Source organism: Cetorhinus maximus, unplaced genomic scaffold (genome assembly GCF_964194155.1).
Source record: "Cetorhinus maximus unplaced genomic scaffold, sCetMax3.hap1.1 HAP1_SCAFFOLD_1769, whole genome shotgun sequence".
In the NCBI taxonomy this organism is placed as follows: Eukaryota; Metazoa; Chordata; class Chondrichthyes; order Lamniformes; family Cetorhinidae; genus Cetorhinus; species Cetorhinus maximus.
In genome coordinates this window covers 22,501-45,000 of record NW_027597709.1, presented here as the reverse complement: position 1 = coordinate 45,000, position 22,500 = coordinate 22,501, and the positions used below count along the sequence as shown (strand labels likewise).

At 49.8% G+C, this 22,500-nt stretch overlaps 1 protein-coding gene across 1 annotated transcript in view; it reads right to left on the bottom strand.

Annotated features, from left to right (window-relative positions):
- Nucleotides 1-16,446, bottom strand: part of LOC144676636 (uncharacterized) — a gene marked incomplete at its 3' end in the record, with an annotated part of 17,774 nt that extends 1,328 nt beyond the window's left edge. Inside the window, exons 1-3 of the mRNA XM_078537007.1 lie at nt 16,320-16,446; nt 7,091-7,393; nt 2,411-2,707 (exon numbers count right to left, since the gene is read on the bottom strand). Of these exons, the coding sequence (XP_078393133.1) occupies nt 2,411-2,707; nt 7,091-7,393; nt 16,320-16,446 (727 nt within the window). The remainder of the gene's footprint in view (nt 1-2,410; nt 2,708-7,090; nt 7,394-16,319) is intronic.
- Nucleotides 16,447-22,500: the final 6,054 nt, after the last annotated feature.

The window sequence follows — 22,500 nt, the reverse complement described above, 5'->3', positions numbered from 1 at the left end:
GATGGGGTGCCGATCAAGCAAGGCTGCTTTTCCCTGGACGGTGTCGAGCTTCTCGAGTGTTGTGGGAGCTGCACTCATCCAGGCAAGTGGGGAGTATTCCATCACATTCCTGACTTGTGCCTTGTCGATGGTGGACAGGCTTTGGGGGAGTCAGGAGGTTGAGTTACTCTCCGCCGCAGGATTCCCAGCCTCTGACCTATTCAACTGATAGCAACTTCTCGAAGAATTAACCCTGTCAGCCTCACACCTGGAAGTTCCCCTCCGAGTCGCTCGCTATCCTGACTTGGTAATATATCGGCCGTTCCTTCACTGTCACGGGGTCAAAATCCTGGCATATTCATCTTGTGGCTGGAGCAAAGTAACAGGTGATCGTGCTACTGGCGCCTGGTATAGTCCCCGCCTGGAGAAAGGAGCGGATATTACCAGCGTCTTACCGTCCACTGTACAATTTCATTGATGTAAATCGAGCTGAATGTCAGGCGGCTACTGTCTACCTAATACAAGCCACCACTATTGTACCATCCACATTTCCAAGTCCCTGTTTGGCTGAGCTCAACTGCAGGGTCAAGCAGAATTACAGGATGATCACAGCACGGAAGGAGGCTATTCGGCACATCCTGTCTGTACTGGCTCTTCAACCGAGCAACTCACCACCCACCCCGCCCCACCCCGCCCCACCTCTGCCTTCTCCCTGTAACCCTGCACACACTTCGTTTTCAGACCACAGTTTCCTTCCCTTTTCAAAGCCTCGATTGAACCTGCACCCCCGGGCCTTCTCAGGCAGCGCGTTCCAGATCCGGAACCCCTCCCAATGCCTGAGGCTGTTTCTCCCCAGGTCGCTGTTGCTTCTTCCGCCGGATCCCCTTCAATCCGTGCCCTCTCCTTCTTGATCTCCTCTCCCCCCCCCCGCCACGACCAATGGGAACAGGTTCACCCTCTTCTACCCTGTCCAGGCCCCCTCGCGATTTTGAGCACCCCTATCGAATCTCCTGGCAATCTTCTCTTCTCCAAGGAAGACAGTCCCGCCTTCCCCAATATATCCACGTCACCCAAGTCCCTCATCCCGGGGACCATTCCCGTGAATCTTCTCTGCACTCTCCAAAGCCTTCACAACCTTCCTAAAGAGCGGTACTCAGAACTGGACGCAATACCCCAGCTGAGGCTGAACTAGTGTCTGATGCAAATTCAACATCACCTCCTTGCTCCTGTACTCTAATAATAAAGCTTAGGGTACTCTATGCTTTACAAGAGATTTTCTTAACCTGCCCTTGCCGTCTTCAATGATGTATTTTAGGTCCCTCTGACCCTGGTACCCCTTTTAGAATTGGGTCCTCTGTTTAATATTGTTTAATCGAAGGGGAAGATGTGCATGGTCAGATATGATATTGGCTACTCTCTACACGTATCCAAAGTCTGAAATTGCTCATTTATTGGACACCGATCCTGCTAACTTCATATCAAGGGGCTGCATTTTTCAAAATGTCCTCCAATCCAATCCGATTTCAACTCGAAACAAAAATAAAAACAAAAATACCTGGAAAAACTCAGCAGGTTTGGCAGCATCGGCGGAGAGGAGCAAGTCCGAATGACCCTTCAACAGAACTAAGTAAAAATAGATGAGATGTGAAATATAAGCTGGTTTAAGGCGGGGGGGGCGGAGAGGGTGGGACAAGTAGAGCTGGATAGAGGGCCAGTGATAGGTGGAGATTAACCAAAAGATGTCACAGACAAAAGGACAAAGAGGTGTTGAAGGTGGTGATATTATCTAAGGAATGTGCTAATTAAGGGTAGAAAGCAGGACGGGCAAGGTGCAGATAGCCCTAGCGGGGACGGGGTGGGGTGAAGGAATCAAAATAGGCTAAAAGGTAGAGATAAAACAATTAGCCTTTATCGATCCCTTCCCCCCACCCCCACCCCCACTAGGGCTCTCTGCACCTTGCCCGTCCTGCTTTCTACCCTTAATTAGCACATTCCTTAGATAATATCCCCACCTTCAACACCTCTTTGTCCTTTTGTCTGTGACATCTTTTGGTTATCTCCACCTATCACTGGCCCTCTATCCAGCTCTACCTGTCCCACCCACCACCCCCCCCCCCCCCGACTTAAACCAGTTTATATTTCACCTCTCTTCTATTTTTACTTAGTTCTGTTGAAGGGTCGTGAGGACTCGAAACGTCAGCGGTGCTCCCTCTCCGCCGATGCTGCCAGACCTGCTGAGCTTTTCCAGGTTATTTTTTTGTTTTTGTTTTTGTTTCGGATTTCCAGCGTCCGCAATTCTTTTTTGCTCTTCAATGAAAAATTGGATCGTTGTTCGAGAGCAGATTGACACCGATCGGCCCGACGCTGCCACCATGTGGGATGTGCTCGTTTCCAGTCTCGACTTTCTTTGCGCAGGACTTCGGGTGCCTACCTGAAATAGCGATCGCGAGGGATTCACTCTGGGTGGAGTTGTACTCCCGCCCGGCGATGGTTGTCCGGTACGCGCAAGTGTAGTCTCCCTGATTGGCCATCGTCGTGTTCACCATGGTGAACTCCGCAACTGAGTCGCGCACGGTCAACCTGGTGCTTATCTCCAGCCCATTCTGGTACAGCTGGAAATTGCGGGTCCGGTAGGCTTTCGGGGCTGTGCAGAGCAGGGTGAGTAGCTGCCCCTGGGGGTACAGATGAAACTCGGTGTTCCTGGATATCGTGGGTCGTTCTGCCTTGCCTGAAAGATAAAAGGGAGGCAACTCTTGTGAACGCAAGGCCTGAACGCAAGTCAACCCAATCTTTTGGCATCTCTTACCCCCGCTGTGCATTGACGGACAAGGTTTCCCCTTCCTGGGGAGCCAGAATCCTGATTTCTACAGTGGGAAGGTGGTGGGGGAGGGGGGCGATTGGTGTTGGGGGGGGGAGGTGGGGTGGTGGTGAGTTAAGCTCAGGGAGGAGGTAGGGCCATGCAGAATATAATCCTGCACCTCTGCAAGCAGAACCACCATCTTGCAAAGCATGAGAGGTGTACGAAACATACGACACTACGAAATCACCCAACAAGACATTAAAGGGGCCATGTGTGCCAATAAGGTACTAATGGATATGTTCCATCAAGATGAGGAAGGTTTGGGTGTCATGGAAGAGGAAGCCATTACCACTGACGAACAAACTTACTATGATTGAGAGAAGATGTACATGTCTGAGATTCGGCAGTATCTAAGAGAATTGAATCTCATCTTCAAAGTCTTCAGGGAACCCTTTGTATCAGACGTTAAGCTGTTTTCTGCAAACGTATGTTGTAAATTTTATGAATACCTTTTTAAAATGTATATATCCTCGTAAGTTTGTTGCCCTCTTAAGAATAAAGAATTGCAAGGTCTGTAAGGCAGGAGTGTATGAGCGAATGTAGGAGGGGCTCAACATCACCTCACGAGGAGGAACACATGGATGTCTTCAAATATCGTGGCTCGTAACTACACGAGCGCCTGCCCCATTGTTGCATCTCGCCTTATCTGACGTTTATCGTATGTCTCAGTCGCTCGCAGCGCAGAACAGGACTGACGCCGAAACGAGAGACAGCCTCGTCAAAGATTCACGCCTGACGCTCATCAGGGAAAACACCCGAGCACCAAGTCTCCAAGCGTCACTGCGATGTTGGCGACGGGACAAACGGGTGCCGTTTGGCGGGCCGGCTGAATCGGGTTGTTCGACGCGTTGCCATGGAGACAGCAACGGAGCACTGTAGGCTCCCCAGGCTCCCGGCTTCAACCAAAGGCATAAGGTTTGACCATATTTATTTTGTCTGAAGCGACCGGGTCCCTGAGTATAAATGTACATTGCTTCTAGCATGTATAAATGAGCTGCACCATGAACTTGACTCCTGACTTCTGAACCTGCATCCAAACCTCAATTATCTTATCTTAACTGTGTATCCTTTTGTTATCGGCCAGGAAACCTGTCCCACCTTCCGCCCCCACACTTTCACGCCTACCCCCACCCCTAGTCTATTAAAGCCCCTGATAATTTTGATCAACGCAATGAAATCTCCACATAACCTTCTTTGTTCTGAGGAGAACATGCATGAGTTCTCTATTCTCTTTCATGTTGCTCATTCTTGGCGCCAAGCTACCAACCTTAGTTGAACGTTCCCTGGTCTAAAGCAACCCCCAGTGGCTCCACACAACTAGATTCCCATACAGAGGCTACCATTGTGGTAAATCTCCCTTGTTACCCTAAGGCTATGGTGACCATCGTGTGACGTATGCACGTTTAAGTATCTATTTCAGGGGTACACAAGGGCATAAGAAACAGGGATTGGAGTAGACCATTCGGCCCATCGAGCCTGCTCTGCCATTCAATGTGCTCACAGCTAAACTTGGGATTCCACTCCATTTTCCTGCTCGCTCCCCATATCCCACCATTAACGGAGAGGCCAAAAATCTGTCCATCCCGGCCCTCAACGATGGAGCATTCACAATCCTCTGGGCTAGATTCCCAACCCTTCGAGTGAAGGCATTCCTTCTCATCTCAGTCCTAAATGATCGGCCCCCTTATCCCGACATTGTGCCCCCGTGTTTTAGATTCCCCCCGACCAGCGGAATCGACCCCTCAGCGCCCACACTGGGAAACCCCATCACAATCCTGCAGGTCTCAATGAGATCGCCTCCCATTCTTCTAAACTCCAGAGAATATCTCCAGAGGGATCTGGACCAACTGGAACAATGGGCCAGAAAATGGCAGATGGAATTTAATGCGGAGAAGTGTGAGGTGTTACATTTTGGAAGGACAAACCAAGGTAGGACATACACAGTAAATGGTAGGGCACTGAGGAGTGCGGAGGAACAAAGGGATCTGGGAGTTCAGATACATAATTCCAGGAAAGTGGTATCACAGGTAGACAAGGTTGTAAAGAATGCTTTTGGCACACTGGCCTTCATAAATCAAAGTATTGAGTATAGGAGTTGGGATGTTATGGTGAGGTTGTATAAGACATTGGTGAGGCCAACTTTGGAGTATTGTGTGCAGTTCTGGTCGCCTAACTACAGGAAGGATATCAGTAAGATCGAGAGAGTGCGGAGAAGATTTACTAGGATGTTGCCGGGTCTTCAGGAGTTGAGTTACAGGGAAAGATTAAACAGGTTAGGACTTTATTCCTTGGAGCGTAGAAGGATGAGGGGAGATTTGATAGAAGTTTACAAAATTGTGAGGGGTATAGACAGAGTAAATGCGAGTAGGCTCTTTCCACTTAGATTAGGAGAGATAAACACGAGAGGACATGGCTTTAGGGTGAAAGGGGAAAGGTTTAGGGGGAACATTAGGGGGAACTTCTTCACTCAGAGAGTGGTGAGAATGTGGAACGAGCTACCGTCTGATGTGGTAAATGCGGGCTCACTCTTAAGTTTTAAGAATAAATTCGATAGATACATGGATGGGAGAGGTCTGGAGGGCTATGGACTGGGTGCAGGTCAATGGGACTAGCCGAATAATATTTTGGCACAGACTAGAAGGGTCGAATGGCCTGTTTTTCTGTGCTGTAGTGTTCTATGGTTCTATGGTTCTAATATAAACCCAATTTACACAGCCTCTCATCCCAGGGACCAATTTAGTGAACCCTTCACTGCACCACCTCCAGTGCAAGTACATCCTTCATTTAACACGGAGACCAGAACTGCGCACCATATTCCAGATGGGGTCTCACCAAAAACCCTGCACAACAGTAGCAAGGCTTCTTCATTCTTGTACTCCAATCCCATTGCAATAAAGGCCAACATGCCATTTGCCTTCCTCCTTACTTGCTACGCCTGCATGCTAACTTTCCGCGTTCCTTCTACAAACACACCCTTTGATCATCGACACTTATAATTCCCTCACCTTTTCAGATAAAGAAAAAAATTCTGTTTTCTTTCAGTCTCACGGCCAAAGTAAACAGCCTTGCACTCCGCTACGTTACATTCCCATCAGTCACCTTTTGCCCACTCGCCCGACTTGCAGCCTCTCAGTCTCCTCCCCGCAGCTTACCTTCCCACCCTAGCTTGGCCTCATCAGCAAACTCAGATCCATCGCTGAAACAGAAACAGAAATACCCGGAAAAACTCGGCAGGTCTGGCAGCATCGGCGGAGAAGAGCACAGTTGACGTTTCGAGTCCTCATGACCCTTCAACAGAACTAAGTAAACTTAGGAAAGGGGTGAAATATAAACTGGTTTAAGGGGATGAGTTGGGGGGGGTGGGGTTTGTTGGGACAAGCAACCAGTGATAGGTGGAGATAACCAAAATCTGTCATAGACAAAAGAACATAGAGGTGTTGAAGGTGGTGATATTATCTAGAGGAATGTGCTAATTAAGAGTAGCAGACAGGGCAGATAAGGTGCAGATGGCTCTAGTGGGGGGTGGGGGAATACTAAAAGGTAGAGATAAACAATGGGTGCAAATACATTTAAAAATAATGGAAATAGGTGGGAAAAGACAAATCTATATAAATTATTGGAAAAAACAAAAAGGAGGGGGAAGAAACGGGAAGTGGGTGGGGATGGAGGAGAGAGTTCAAGATCTAAAATTGTTGAACTCAATATTGAGCCCAATAATTTATACAGATTTTTTCTTTTCCCACCTATTTCCATTATTTTTAAATGTATTTCCACCATTGTTTATTTCTACCTTTTAGTATTCCCCACCCCCCACTAGAGCCATCTGCACCTTATCTGTCCTGTCTTCCACTCTTAATTAGCACATTCCTTTAGATAATATCACCACCTTCAACACCTCTTTGCGCTTTTATCTGTGACAGATTTTGGTTATCTCCACCTATCACTGGCTATTTGTCCCAACAAACCCCCCACCTTAAACCAGCTTTTATATTTCACCCCTTTCCTAATTTTACTTAGTTCTGTTGAAGGGTCACGAGGACTCGAAACGTCAACTGTGCTCCCCTCTCCGCCGATGCTGCCAGACCTGCTGAGTTTTTCCGGGTGTTTCTGTTTCTGTTTTGGATTTCCGGCGTCCGCAGTTTTTTATTTTTACTTTTAGAAATGTCGCCCTCTGCCTCTTTGCCTCAGTCACTCATGTGGAGCGACCTCGAAACCAGAAAGTGGAGGGGGGGGTGAAAATCGGCGACTCACTTGTGATGGCGACCTGGACCCGGTCACTGTGAGTGGACGAGTGCATCTTGTGGTTGATCAGCACTTTGAACATGCAAGTGAAGTAGCCTTCCTGGTGCATGCTGATGTTGTGGATGGTCAGGATGGCGCTGGAGGCTGACGTCGGCCCCACCGAGGCCACCGGTCCCGACTCGCCCACTTTGTAGAGGTAGAAGGTGATCACCGCGAAGACGCTGGCCGACGAGCAGCGGAAGTTGACGGCCTCGCCTTGGACGAACATGCCGGACGTCCGCAACACCGAAATCGAGGGCCGCAACAGGACATCTGAGGCGGGGGAAAGAAAGAGAGAGTGATCACGGGTGAATCGCTTTGCTCCAGAGGCCCGGGTCAAACCGTTTTGGCCGGGGTTGGGTGGAGGGGGGCATCATTGGATCTAGAAATTCGCCCCGGGTCACCTTTACATCGCCTATTCTAAATCCCGCTCGATTTCAGCTCCACGGGCATGTTGATTGGACGGCGACCGGGCGGGGGATTGGACCAAGCAACGAATGCAACACGGCCTGTTCTCCATTCTTAGCCAGGATGAGTTTCCTCCCCATTCAGAAATATACAGAGCAAAGGTTACCTGTTTCAATCCCACGCTGTCCGAACATATGAAGCAGGAACAGGAGGAGGCCACTCGGCCCCTCGAGCCTGCCCCGCCATTCAATAAGCTGACGGCCAATCTGATTGTAACCTCAGCCCCACATTCCGGCCGACCCCCCCCAATAACCTTTCACCCACCCCCACCTTGCTTAACCAGAATCTATCACGCTCGGCCTTAAACATATTTAAAGACCTTGTTCCCAACGCCTTTTGGGGAAGAGATTTCCAAAGGCTCACCAACCTTTGAGAGAAGGAAATTCTCCTCGTCTCCATTTAAATGGACGAACCCATATTTACAAACAGTGACGTCTATCACAGAATCACACACACAGTGCAGAAGAGGCCCTTCGGCCCATCGAGTCTGCACCGACACTGTGAGAAACGCCTGACCTACCTACCTAATCCCATTGACCAGTGCTTGGCCCCATCGCCTTGAATGTCATGACGTGTCAAGTGTTCATCCAGGTGCTTTTTAAAGGATGTGAGGCTAACCCGCCTCCACCACCCTCCCAGGCAGTGCATTCCAGACCCTCACCACCCTCTGGGTAAAAAAAGTTTTTCCTCACACCCACCCCCCAAACCTCCTGCCCCTCACCTTGACCTTATGTCCACCTGTGACTGACCTTTCAACTAAGGGGAACAGCTGCTCCCTATCCACCCTGTCCATGCCCCTCATAATCTTGTACATCACGATCAGGTCACCCCTCAGTCTTCTCCGCTCCAACGAAAACAACCCAAGTCTATCCAACCTCTCCTCATAACTCAAATGTTTCATCCCAGGTCACATCCTGGTGAATCTCCTCTGCACCCCCTCCAGTGCCATCACATCCTTCCTATAATGTGGTGACCTAAGGTCTAGATTCTATGTCTAGGTTTAGATTCTCCCACAAGGGGAAACATCCTCTCCACATCCACCCTGTCAAATCCCCTGAGGGTCCTATATGCATCCATCAAGATGCCTCTTATTCTTCTAAACTCCAGTGAGGACAACGCTGGCCAAAGGCTCAGGCGTCACCTCTTACGTTGTAACATAAAACCACGTTCGGAGTTCTAGATAAAAATAACAGAAAGTGTCGTAAAAACTCAGCAGGTCTGGGAGCATCTGTGAAGAGAGACAAAGAGTTAACGTTTTGAGTCCAATATGACTCTTCTTCGGAACTTAGATGCCAAAACTGAACAGCATACAAATATACGAATGAGGAACAGGGGTAGGCCATTCGGCTCCTCGACTCTGCTCCCCCATTCAATTAGATCATGCCCGATCTGATTGTAACCTCGACCCCACATTCCGGCCTCCCCCACCCCTCCGATAACCTTTCACCCCCCCCTTGTTAATCAAAGAATTGATCTACCTCGGCCTTAAAAACATTCAAAGACTCTGCCTCAAAACTCCATTTGATATTTCTTACATCCATTGCACATTTACGAAGCTGAACTTTATCAGTCCAGTCATATTAAGTGCATTGCAACTTGTGATGTTTTCTTCTCTCTGGGGTTCATGAGTCTTTGGCACCCTCTTCCTCAAAAGGCCGGTGGAAGTAGAGTTTTTGAATATTTTTAAGGCAAGATCGATTCTTGGTAAACAAGGAGGGGTGAAGGGCTAATCAGGGAGAGGCAGGAATGTGGGGTTGAGGTTACAATTAAATCAGGCATGGTCTTATTGGATGGGCGAGCAGGTTGGAGGGGCCGAGTGGTCTACTCCCGCTCCTAATTCATACGTTCGTGTCAACATCGTTAGACCGAAAGCGGGATCATCTTGGCAAGTCACAACAGGAACTCACTGGGTAGAACATCTGTCTGACATAGAATTAGATAGCGCTGACTGCACTAAATACCAAGCACTGTGTGTTCGGCGCGGTCGCTCAGGCCCCACTCGTTTTGCCCCCAACCATTTCCTTAGCCCTGGTGTTCATATCGCACACCTGTGATGCTACAAAGTGGCGGGACCCTTCCATAAGGGTTCTGAAGTGGGGCGGGGCCCCGGCGGGTGAGACGTTCCCCAAAATGGCCACTGTCAGATCGTCTCTGCCCATCCCACGCAGCTCCTGCTGAGCTAACTCAATTGGCCGCAAGAGGACGTAAGGACAGAGGCGGTGCGTAGTCGGCGGCTGGTCCGATCCCACCCATCCTGCGTTTACGCAGAGAGAAACAGGCTTAACGTTTCATCTCCGTATGGTCCTCCTTCAGAGCTGGACAGCAGTAGACATTTGATGCATTTTATACTGGGGGTGGAGCAGGGGGAGCAAGGTGGAAGGTCGGCTATAGGTGTGATCTCAGGAGAGATCGACAAAGATGTCTTGGACACAAGACGAAGGGAGTGTTAATGATAGCGTTAAAGTCTAAAGAAGGTGTTGATGGTGGCATCAAGGTACAATAGCGGAATGTCTGAATAGCAGAAGGGTCAGCGTTCAGTGAGATCACAACATAGGAACAAGTGATAGATGGCCCTTTTTGGAGGGTGGGGTGTGGTGACTGGGGGTAAAGGATCAAAAAAACTGAACGAATCAATCAATAAATAACGCATAAAAATAAATTTAAATTTAAATTCAACGTTAAAAAATGGATTTCAAAAGGGTGCGGTCGAGACGGAGGAGAGAGTTCGTGGTCTGAAGTCGTTGAACTCAACGTTAAACCCGGAAGGCTGTAAAGCGCCCGGTCGGAAGATGAGGTGCTGTTCCTCCAGTTTGCGTTGAGCTTCACTGGAACAATGCAGCAGGCCAAGGACGGACATGTGGGCATGAGAGCAGGGTGGAGTGTTGAAATGGCAAGCGACAGGGAGGTTTGGGTCACGCTTGCGGACAGACCGAAGGTGTTCCGCAAAGCAGGCACCCAGTCTGCGTTTAGTCTCCCCCGGCAATGCAGAGGAGGGGGCCACATTGGGAGCTGGCATCGTCCACAGACGTGTCGGGTTAAGTAGCCTCCGACACGGGTAAAAAAGGCAGGAGGAGTTCCGGGAGGGATTTGAACCTGCATTAGCCTAGTGCATTAACAGTAGGCCAACAATGTACCTCAACTGCCTCCGCTACAAGTATACCCTTCCTTCAGTGAGGAGATATTAATGATACGCAGACTCACGAATGCCCTGTATCGTTGTAGCAAGCCCTTCCCTACATTTCTACCCCACTCTCCACCACCGCCCTTTCAGTAAGGAACCAGCATCCCATTTGCCTTCCTAATGATTGTCGCTGATGCTCGAGGAGGGTGGAACTGGGTGACAGCAGGGCAGATCAAAGGGTTGTGGGGTTGGAGGAGACTTCAGAATTGGGGATGGGGGGGAGGTGAGACCACGGAGGTGTTTGCAAGCGAGGGTGAGGGCAAACAGCACGAAATGTGGAAGAAGTAGGGTGATTGCGGGGGGGGACTGGGTGGGGAGGAACCCCAGCGTTGGCACCCTTAGCCTAACAGCCAACTCTGTGGATTGCAGAGGATTCCATATAACACCACATTTGGCATAGAGTGATAGAGTGATAGAGCACAGAAAAAGGCCCTTCGGCCCATCTAGTCTGCGCCGGTCAAACAAGTACCTAACTAGTGCTGGCCCCTGGAGAGGGTCCAGAGGAGGTTCACGAGAACAATCCCAGGAATGAAAGGCTTAACAGATGAGGAACGTTTGAGGACTCTGGGTCTATACTCGATGGAGTTTAGAAGGATGAGGGAGGGGATCTGATTGAAACTTACAGAATACTGAAAGGCCTGGATAGAGTGGACGTGGGGAAGATGTTTCCATTAGTAGGAGAGACTAGGACCCGAGGGCACAGCCTCAGAGTAAAGGGAAGACCTTTTAGAACAGAGATGAGGAGAAACTTCTTTAGCCAGAGAGTGGTGAATCTATGGAATTCATTGCCACAGAAGGCTGTGGAGGCCAGGTCATTGAGTGTATTCAAGAGCGAGATAGATAGGTTCTTGATTGGTAAGGGGATCAAAGGTTATGGGGAGAAGGCGGGAGAATGGGGTTGAGAAAATTATCAGCCATGATTGAATGGCGGAGCAGACTCGATGGGCCGAATGGCCTAATTTCAGCTCCTATGTCTTATGGTCTATTCTAATCCCATTTGCCAGCACTAGGCCCATAGCCTTATATGCCAAGGCATCACAAGTACACAATCAAATACTTCTTAAATGTTATGAGGGTTTCTGCCTCTACCACCCTTACAGGCAGTGAGTTCCAGATTCCCACCACCCTCTGGGTGAAAAAAATTCTTCCTCACATCCCCTCTAAACCTCCTGCCCCTTACCTTAAATCTATGCCCCCTGATTATTGATCCCTCTATCAAGGGGAAAAGTCCCTGTCTACCCTAAATACACCCCCTCATAACTTTATACATGCAACACCAAAGCAGCGCCTGCTAGTGTTTATACTATTTTCGGGGGTAAAAAAACAATTAAACTCAATTAATAAAACAAGGGGGCAAATTAAATGGCAGCCCCTTAAAGGGAAACTGCGAAAACAAAGAGAAACTCTGAAAGAAGACTAACAAAAATGAAATTTAAGTACGACTAAAGGTGCCAACAAAGGTGCCAAGCCCCTGTGGTACCCACCCAAGCCTCGATCGTGCCCAAGTGTTTATGCTCCATTCGGGCCTCCCCACCTAAATCCCACATCACCAGGCCTCACTCCCTGTCTACTGCAAACGTGTGCCCAGTGCCTTTGTCTGTTTGTTTAGCTTCCCCTCAAATGCATCTGTAGGATTCACCTCGAACTCTCCCTCAGGCAACAAAGCTCAGTGTTCTCACCATCATTTGGGTAAAGGAAGTTCATCCCGACTTCCCGGTTGGATTTTCGGTAGCTATCTTACATTAACGGTCCAGTTAATGAAGAGCGCCCACCCTATTAAAGCCTTTCGTAGTTTTAAAGACCTCAGCTCGGTCAGCCATCCTTTATTTCTTTCACCAAGGAGAAATGAGCTCCAGTTTGCCAGTCCTTCCTTTCCCAAAGTGCATTCCCACACAGTACGTGGGACTGGACAGTGAGGCAATGCGTTTAATTGCCTGCCAATGCGATTCTGCCCAAGCTGACTTTTTACTTACCATAATGCTCAGCGGAGACAACCGTCAATGAGGAACAGTCAAAATTGTCATGCAAGACTCATTATTTGATGAACGCGCACTGTCAGAAACTTGATGCGGGCAATCTGCTAGCCTCAAGTCAAATTAACAAGGTGGATGCTGCGGAGGTGGCAGAGAGTGGCAGCAGTGTACCAACAGCTGGTCCTTGTATCATTCAATCGTGGGATGTGGGCGTTGCTGGCAAGGTGCAGCATTAACTGCCCATCTCTAATTGACCCTGGAGAGGCTGGTGGCCAACTGTCTTCTAGAACCGCTGCAGTCCGCGTAGTGTGGGTACACCCGCACAATCCACATGGTGCAGGTTCCAGGGAGTGTAGAGCCAACCATATTGCTGAGTGTCTGGAGTCATAGGTAGGTTAGACCACATAAAGAACAGAAGATTTATTTCCCTAAAGAGGATTGGTGAACTAGATGGATTTCCCCCCCACCGGTCATTAATAAGACATGAAGTTCCTGATTTTTAAAAATTTATTCACGAGATGTGGGTTTCTCTGGCTGGGCCAGTATTCATTGCCCATCGCTCGATGCCCTTAAGAAGGTGGTGGGTGAGCTGCCTTCTTGAACCACTGCAGTCCCTGTGGTGTAGGTACACCCACAGCGCTGTTAGGGAGGGAGTTCCAGGATTTTGTCCATGTGGTGTAGGTAAACCCACAGTGCTGTTAGGGAGTTCCAGGATTTTGTCCATGTGGTGTAGGTACACCCACAGTGCTGTTAGGGAGGGAGTTCCAGGATTTTGTCCCTGTGGTGTAGGTACCCCCACAGCGCTGTTAGAGAGTGAGTTCCAGGATTTTGTCCCCTGTGGTGTAGGTACACCCACAGTGCTGTTACGGAGGGACTTCCAGGGTTTTGTCCCTGTGGTGTAGGTACACCCACAGCGCTGTTAGGGAGGGAGTTCCAGGATTTTGTCCATGTGGTGTAGGTACACCCACAGCGCTGTTAGGGAGGGAGTTCCAGGATTTTGTCCGTGTGGTGTAGGTACACCCACAGTGCTGTTAGGGAGGGAGTTCCAGGATTTTGTCCCCTGTGGTGTAGGTACACCCACAGTGCTGTTAGGGAGGGAGTTCCAGGATTTTGTCCCTGTGGTGTAGGTACACCCACAGCGCTGTTAGGGAGGGAGTTCCAGGATTTTGTCCCTGTGGTGTAGGCACACCCACAGCGCTGTTAGGGAGGGAGTTCCAGGATTTTGTCCATGTGGTGTAGGTACACCCACAGTGCTGTTAGGGAGGGAGTTCCAGGATTTTGTCCCTGTGGTGTAGGTACACCCACAGTGCTGTTAGGGAGGGAGTTCCAGGATTTTGTCCCTGTGGTGTAGGTACACCCACAGTGCTGTTAGGGAGGGAGTTCCAGGATTTTGACCAGTGACAGTGAAGGAACGGCCAATATATTTCCAAGTCAGGATGTTGAGTGAATTGGTGTGGAATTTCCAGGTGTAGGTGTTCACATCTATCTGCTGTTCTTGTCTTTATAGGTGGTAGTGATTGTGGGTTTGGAAGGTGCTGCCTAAGGAGCCTTGGTGAGTTGCTGCAGTGCAACTTGTAGATGGTACACACACTGCTGCTACTGTGAATGTGTGGCCAATAAAGCAGGCTGATTTTTCCAGGACAATGTCCAGCTTCTTGAGTGTTGTGGGAGCTGAACTCATCCAGGCAAGTGGGGAGTATTCCATCACCCTCCTGACTTGTGCCTTGTAGATGGTGGACAGGCTTTGGGGAGTCAGGGGGTGAGTTACTCACCACAGGGTTCCTAGCATCTGACCTGCTCTTGTAGTCGCAGTATTTTTTTGGCTGATCCCAGTTCAGTTTCTGGTCAGTGGGAACTCCAAGGATGTTGATAATGGGGGGTGCCATTGAACATCAAGGGGCGATGGTTGGGTTCTCTCTTGTTGGAGATGGTCACTGTGTGTCACAAATGTCACTTGCCTTGTCAGCCCAAGCCTGGATACTGTTCAGGTCTTGCTGCATTTGGACATGGGCTGCTTCAGTATCTGAGGAGTCGCGAATGGTGCTGAACATTGTGCAACCATCAGCGAACATTCCCCACTTCTGACCTTACGATGGAAGGAAGGTCATTGATGGAGCAGCTGAAGGTGGTTGGGCCTAGGACACTGCCCTTAGGGACTCCTGCAGCTGAGATAACAGACCTCCAACCACCACAACCATCTTCCTTTGTGCTTGCTATGACTCCAACCAGCGGAGAGTTTTGCCCGTGATTCCTATTGACTCCAGTTTTGCTAGGGCTCCTTGATGCCACACTTGGTCAAATGCTGCCTTGATGTCAAGGGCGGTCACCCTCACCTCACCTCAGGAGTTCAGCTCCTATGCTTGAACCAAGGCTGTAACGAGGTCAGGAGCTGAGCGGCCCTGGCAGAACCCAAACTGGGCATCAGTGAGCAGGTTATTGCTAAGCAAGTGCCGCTTGATAGCCCCTTCCATTGCTTCACTGATAATCGAGGGTAGACCAATGGTGTGGTAATTGGCTAGGTTGGATTTACCCTGCTTTTGGTACACAGGCCAACTTTCCCACTCGGCCAGGTAGATGCCAGTGATTTTGATCGAATTCAGATTCCACCACCCACCAACTGTGATGGGATTCGATCCCAGGGCCCCAGGTTTCCAATTCAGTGACATTCTCACTTCGGTACCGTCACTCACTCCGAGTTCCTGCCCCCAAGCTTGGCCTGCGTGGTGCAGTGCATGCTCCTTGACAGCCGCAGTAAACGCAAACTCCAGGGATGCAACTAATGTCTGATGAGGGTTTCGAATTAACCCTCGGAACCAACTTTTACAGGGGCCATTTCCAAATGGCAGGGCAGAGATCGAGATCTCCCGTGTCCCTCTTGCACCCACTAAAGATGTTTTCTTTGTCCTCTTTATAATGTGTTTATTTTTCTGAATTGTATCATTGCAAAGATAAACACTGAACAAAGTGATATTTTTTCTCAAAAGTGTCAGTCCGTATCTTGTTCTCAAGTATTTTTTTTTTCATTTCAGACAGTGCTGGCCTTCAATCTGCTATTAACACCTACTCTGGACCAGCTCTGGCCTTCATTCAGCTCTTTACACATTCTGCTATTTCGCTTTCAGACAGTGCTGACCTTCATTCTGCTATTAACACCTACTCTGGACCAGCTCTGTCCTTCATCAGCTTTTTACACATTCTGCTATTTCGCTTTCAGACAGTGCTGACCTTTATTCTGCTATTAACACCTACACTGGACCAGTGCTGACCTTCATTCAGCTCTTTACACATTCTGCTATTTCGCTTTCAGACAGGGCTGACCGTTATTCTGCTATTAACATCCACTCCGGACCAAAAGCTTTAGCCTTTCATGCTCTCATTACCGCTTTCTTTGCCCCGTGCTCGGTGCCAGCTTTAACATTCAATCTACCCTGGGCCTCTAACCTATCCCCGGCCTTCTCTTTTGCTCCACCTGCCACTCCCCCCTTTCTCTACGTGTTCTTATTTCCCTTCAGGGGGAGGAGCCGAAACTCTTCTGCCAGCCCGTCATCTGAGCCCTGAAAGGGTTGACCAGCCTTACCTGTCACGGTCACTTTGACACGCTCACTCTCCGAGGAGTTGTACAGTTTTCCCGACCTCTTGAGCTGGTAGAGGCAGAGGTAATACCCGTTGTCGGCGTAGGTGAGGTTGGCGATGGAGAAGGTCATCGAGAATCCTGCCGTTGGCACGGCCTGGTAGGCCACGGGGCTCTCCCCGTCGACCTTGAGCAGCAGGAAGATGGCCCCGCTGAAGATGGAGGAGGCGGTGCACCTGATGCTCACGTACTCGCCGATGGAATACTTGCCAGATGTGCGGAACAGCTGGATGTGCGGCTTGGTCGGCTGGTCTGAAGGCGAAAAACGAGACGGGGAGGGGGGTGGGGGAGGGAGATTGGATGAAACAAGGAGGCGGCGAAAATCAGGTCACCGTGGGAATGAGACGCCAGAGAACGAGGTTGTTCAGGCCCTCCCTATCTTTCAACGGGCCGAGGCATGTGGCTGAGGTGTGACCACTTTCGCTGCAGCTGTGCAGGTTCTCTGTTTCCTTCTACATTTCCCAATTGAATTGGGAACGGGGAGAAGGCAGCACTGCAGCGTTGTCGTCGGACCCACAATCCGGAGGCCCGGGTTAATACCCTGGGGTCATGGGTGCAAACAACTGGCGCAATGTCCAACTGGGGGCTGCCTCTGCCTCGACCCCCGTGGTCCCCCCACCCACCGTCTCACCACCCCCACCGCCCCCCACCACCCGCCGTCTTACACATCGTTTTTGTTCAATTTTTGTTTCACGACAGGAGTACAAATAGGGGATCGCTGGGGCACTGGGTTGAGTGGGAGGAGAGCGGTGAGCCCGAACAGGTCGGTTTCCAGTGGCCTTGCTCACTCTCCTTAACGGTACTGGATAAAGGAGGAGGAGAAGGGCTTCAACTGCCTGGAGAGAGGTTTGGGGGGGGATGGTGGGTATAGAGGCGTGGACGTGAGGGGAAGCCAGTCATAAAATGTAAAGGGAAGACCTGAGGTCCATTTTGGTTTTGATTCCCAGCAGGAAACGCCTGCTATGAATTTCGCCAGCTTTTCATTTAACCCAAAAGCAATGCAACCGAAATTCAGGGAAAATGCATAATAGGCATAATTGCTCATTGACACAATCGACCATGTGTAAACTAACATCAATTCACATTCTCCGACTTCTGTGCGCCAGGACTGCTATTCCGCTGCACTGAATGTTAGGGAAGTGAATGTCAGGTATAATTGGAGGCTTTAACATACATTTCACATTACCACAATTCTTCCCTCTCCCAGGTAAATGCAAAACAGTAGCCAGGTAAAGAGGGCAGTATTTAATGATTTTTTTTTCATTCGTTCATAGGATGTGGGCGCTGCTCGATAGACCAGTATTTATTGCCTATCCCTAATTGCCCCTTGAGAAGGTGTTCGCCAGCTGATTTCTTAAACCGCTGCAGTCCATGTGGTGTAGGTACACCCACAGTTAGGGGTGGGAGGGAGTTCCAGCGACAGTGAAGGAACGGCCGATACATTTCCAGGTCAGGACGGTGAGTGGCTCAGAGGGGGAACTTCCAGGTGGTGGTGTTCCCATTTCTTTGATGCCCTTGTCCTTCTAGGTAGTAGCGGCCGTGGGTTTGGAAGATGCTGTCGAAGGAGCCTTGGCGAGTTGCTGCAGTGCATCTTGTAGATGGTACACACACTGCTGCCACTGTGCGTCGGTGGTGGAGGGAGTGAATGTTTGTGGATGGGGTGCCAATCAAGCGGGGCTGCTTTGTCCTGGATGGTGTCGAGCTTCTCGAGTGTTGTGGGAGCTGCACTCATCCAGGCAAGTGGAGAGTATTCCATCACACTCCTGACTTGTGCCTTGTAGATGGCGAATAGGCTTTGTGGCATCAGGAGGTGAGTTACTCTCTGCAGGATTCCTAGCCTCTGACCTGCTCTTGTAGCCATTGCATTTATATGGCTGGTCCAGTTCAGTTTCTGGTCAATGGTAACCATCAGGATGTTGATAGTGGTAGTTCAATAATGCCATTGAATGTCAAGGGGCGATGGTTGGATTCTCTCTTGTTGGAGATGGTCATTGCCTGGCACTTGTGTGGCGCGAATATTACTTGCCACTTGTCAGCCCAAGCCTGGATATTGTCCAGGTCTTGCTGCATTTGGACATGGACTGCTTCAGTATCTGAGGAGTCGCGAATGGTGCTGAACAATGTGCAATCATCAGCGAACATCCCCACTTCTCACCTTATGATGGAAGGAAGGTCATTGATGAAGCAGCTGAAGGTGGTTGGGCCGAGGACACTACCCTGAGGAATTCCTGCAGTGATGTCCCAGAGCTGAGATGACTGACCTCCAACAACCACAACCATCTTCCTTTGTGCTAGCTATGACTAACCAGAGGAGAGTTTTCCCCCTGAGTCCCATTGACTCCACTTTTGCCAAGGCTCCTTGATGCCACACTCTGTCAAATGTGGCCTGGATATCAAAGACAGACATCCTCACCTCACCTAGGGAGGTCAGATCTTTTGTCCATGTTTGGACCAAGGCTGTAATGAAATCAGGAGCTGAGTGGCCCTGGCAGAACCCAAACTGGGCGTCAGTGAACAGGGTCTTGCTAAGCAAGTGTTGCTTGATAGCACTGTTGATAATCCCTTCCATTACTTTATTGATGATGGAGGGTAGGCTGATGGGACGGTAATTGGCAGGGTTGGAATTGTCCTGCTTTTTGTGTACAGGACATACCCGGGCAATTTTACACATAGCTCTGTGGATGCCAGCATTGTAATTGTTCTGGAACAGCTTGGCTAGGGGCGCGGCAAGTTCTGGAGCACAAGTCTTCAGAACTATTGCCGGAATATTGTCAGGGCCCATAGCCTTTGCAGTATCCAGTGCCTTCAGCTGTTTCTTGATATCACGTGGAGTGAATCAAATTGGTTGAATACTGGCATCCGCGATGCTGGGGACCTCCGGAGGAGGCTGAGATGGATCATCCACTCAGCACTTCTGGTTGCAGGTTGTAGCAAATGCTTCATCTATATCTTTGTGTGGGCTCCTCCATCATTGAGGATGGGGATATTTGTGGAGCCTCCTCCTCCAATGAGTTGTTTAATTGTCCATCACCATTCACGACTGGATGTGGCAGGACTGCAGAGCTTAAATCTGATCTGTTGGTTATGGGGGTCACTTAGTTTTGTCTATCACTTGCTGCTTTATGCTGTTTGGTACGCAAGTAGTCCTGTTTTATAGCTTCACCAGGTTGACATCTCATTTTTAGGTGTGCCTGGTGCTGCTCCTGGCCTGCCCTCCTGCACTCTTCATTGAATCAGGGTTGATCCCCTGGCTTGGCGGTAATGGTAGAGTGGGGGATATGCCGGGCCATGAGGTTACAGATTATCTTTGAGTACAATTCTGCTGCTGCTGATGGCCCACAGCACCTCATGGATGCCCAGTCTTGAGTTGATGGTCCTGTTTACGAAATCTATCCCATTCAGCACGGTGGTAGTGCCACACAACACGATGGAGGGTGTCCCCAATGTGAAGACGGGACTTTGTCTCCGCAACGACTGTGTGGTGGTCACTCCTGCCCATACTGTCATGGACAGATGCATCTGCGGCAGGCAGGTTGGTGAGGATGAGGTCAAGTATGTTTTCCCCTCTTGTTGGTTCCCTCACCACCTGCCGCAGACCCGGTCTAGCTGTTATGTCATTTAGGACTCGGCCAGCTTGGTCAGTAGCTGTGCTACCCAGCCACTCTTGGTGTTAGACATTGAAGTCCCCCACCCAGAGGACATTCTGCACCCTTTCCACCCTCAGTGCTTCCTCCAAGTGGTGTTCAACATGGAGAGGAGCACTGATTCATCAACTGAGGGAGGGCGGTACGTGGTCATCAGCAGGAGGTTTCCTTGCCCATGTTTGACCTGATGGTGAGACTTCATAGGGTCCGGAGTTAATCTTCAGGACTCCCAGGGCAACTCCCATCCGACTGTATACCACTGTGTCGCCACCTCTGCTGGGTCGGTTCTGCTGGTGGGACAGGACATACCCAGGGACACTGACGGTAGGGTCTGGGACGTTATCTGTCAGATCTGATTCCATGAGTTTGGTTAGGCCACGCTGCTGCTTGAGTTATCTGTGAGACAGCTCTCCCAATTTTGGCACTAGCTTGCCGGTGTTAGTAAGGAAGACTTTTGCAGGGTCGACATTGCTGAGATTTCCGTTGTCATTTCTGGTGCCTAGATCGATGCTGGGTAGCCTGTCAAGGCCGTATTGAATGAACGGCATGACACTAGGAAGTTCACAGGAACAAAGGGACCTTGGCGTGTGTGTCCATAGGTCTCTGAAGGCGGAGAGGCATGTTAGTGAGGTCGTGGAAAAGGCGTATGGGACACTTGCCTTTATCAATCGAGGCATAGATTACAAAAGTAGGGAGGTCATGTTGGAGTTGTATAGAGCCTCGGTGAGGCCACAGCTGGAGTACTGTGTGCAGTTCTGGTCACCACATTATAGGAAGGATGTGATTGCACTGGAGGGGGTGCAGAGGAGATTCACCAGGATGTTGCCTGGGATGAAATGTTTAAGTGATGAAGAGAGGTTGGATAGACTTGGGTTGTTTTCGTTGGAGCAGAGAAGACTGAGGGGCGACCTGATCGAGGTGTACAAGATTATGAGGGGCATGGACAGGGTGGATAGGGAGCAGCTGTTCCCCTTAGTTGAAGGGTCAGTCACCAGGGGGCATAAGTTCAAGGTGAGGGGCAGGAGGTTTAGGGGGGATGTGAGGAAAAACTTTTTTGACCCAGAGGGTGGTGAGGGTCTGGAATGCGCTGCCTGGGAGGGTGGTGGAGGCGGGTTAGCCTCACATCCTTTAAAAAGTACCTGGATGAACACTTGGCACATCATAAACATTCAAGGCTATGGGGCCAAGTGCTGGTCAATGGGATTAGGTCGGTAGGTCAGGTGTTTCTCACGTGTCGGTGCAGACTCGAAGGGCCGAAGGGCCTCTTCTGCACTCTGTGTGATTCTGATCCTGTCCAGTTTTGTTCCCTTGTCACAACTGAATGGCTTGTTGGCCATTTCACAGTCAACCACATTGCTGTGGTCCTGTAGTTACATATAGGGCAGATTCCCTTCCCTGAAGGGCATTAGTGAACCATCTGGGTTTTTACAACAATGGTTTCATGGTCATCATTAGACTTTTAATTCCAGATTATTGTCGAATTCAAATGCCACTATTTGCCGTGGCGGGATTGGAACACGGGACCCTAAAGCATTACCCCCGGGTTCTGGATCATTAGTCCAGCGACAAAGCCACTACACCATCACCTCCCCTCACGCTATTAGGATGGAGTTACAGCATTTTAACCCCAGCGACAGTGAAGGAACGGCCGATATATTTCCAAGTCAGGATGGTGAGTGGCTTGGAGGGGAACTTCCAGGTGGTGGTGTTCCCATGTGTCTGCTGCCCTTGTCCTTCTAGACGGTAGTGGTCATGGGTTTGGAAGGTGCTGTCTAAGGAGCCTTGGTGAGTTGCTGCAGTGCATCTTGTAGATGGTACACATACTGCTGCTACTGTCCGTCGGTGGTGGGAGGGAGTGGATGTTTGTGGATGGGGTGCCGATCAAGCGGGGCTGCTTTGTCCTGGACAGTGTCGAGCTTCTTGAGTGTTGTGGGAGCTGCACTCATCCAGGCAAGTGGGGAGTATTCCATCACACTCCTGACTTGTGCCTTGTAGATGGTGGACAGACTTTGGGGAGTCAGGAGGTGAGTGACTCACTGCAGAATTCCAAGCCTCTGGCCTGTTCTTGTATCCACAGTATTTATATGGCTGGTCCAGCTCTGGTTCTGGTCAATGGTAACCCCCAGGATGTTGATATGTGTTTGTTTGTGTGTCTGTCAATGTGTCTGTATGTGTGTCTCTGTGTGAGAATGTGCGGGTGTGTGTGTGTATATATATGTGTGCCTGTGCACGTGTGTTTCTGTGAGTGTGTGTAATTGTGCTTTTGTGTGTGTTAGTGAAAGTGTGTGTGTGTGAGTTTGTGTGTGAGATTGTGTGTGTGTGTGAGATTGTGTGCATACGTGCATGTGTGTTTGTGTGTGTGTGTGTGTGTGTGTGTGAGCGCCTTTGTCTCTGTGTGTGTGTTTTTGTGTGTGAGAGAGAGAGAGAAAGTGTGCATATTTACATGTGTGCGTGTCTGTCCATCTGCATGTGTGTGTGTGTCC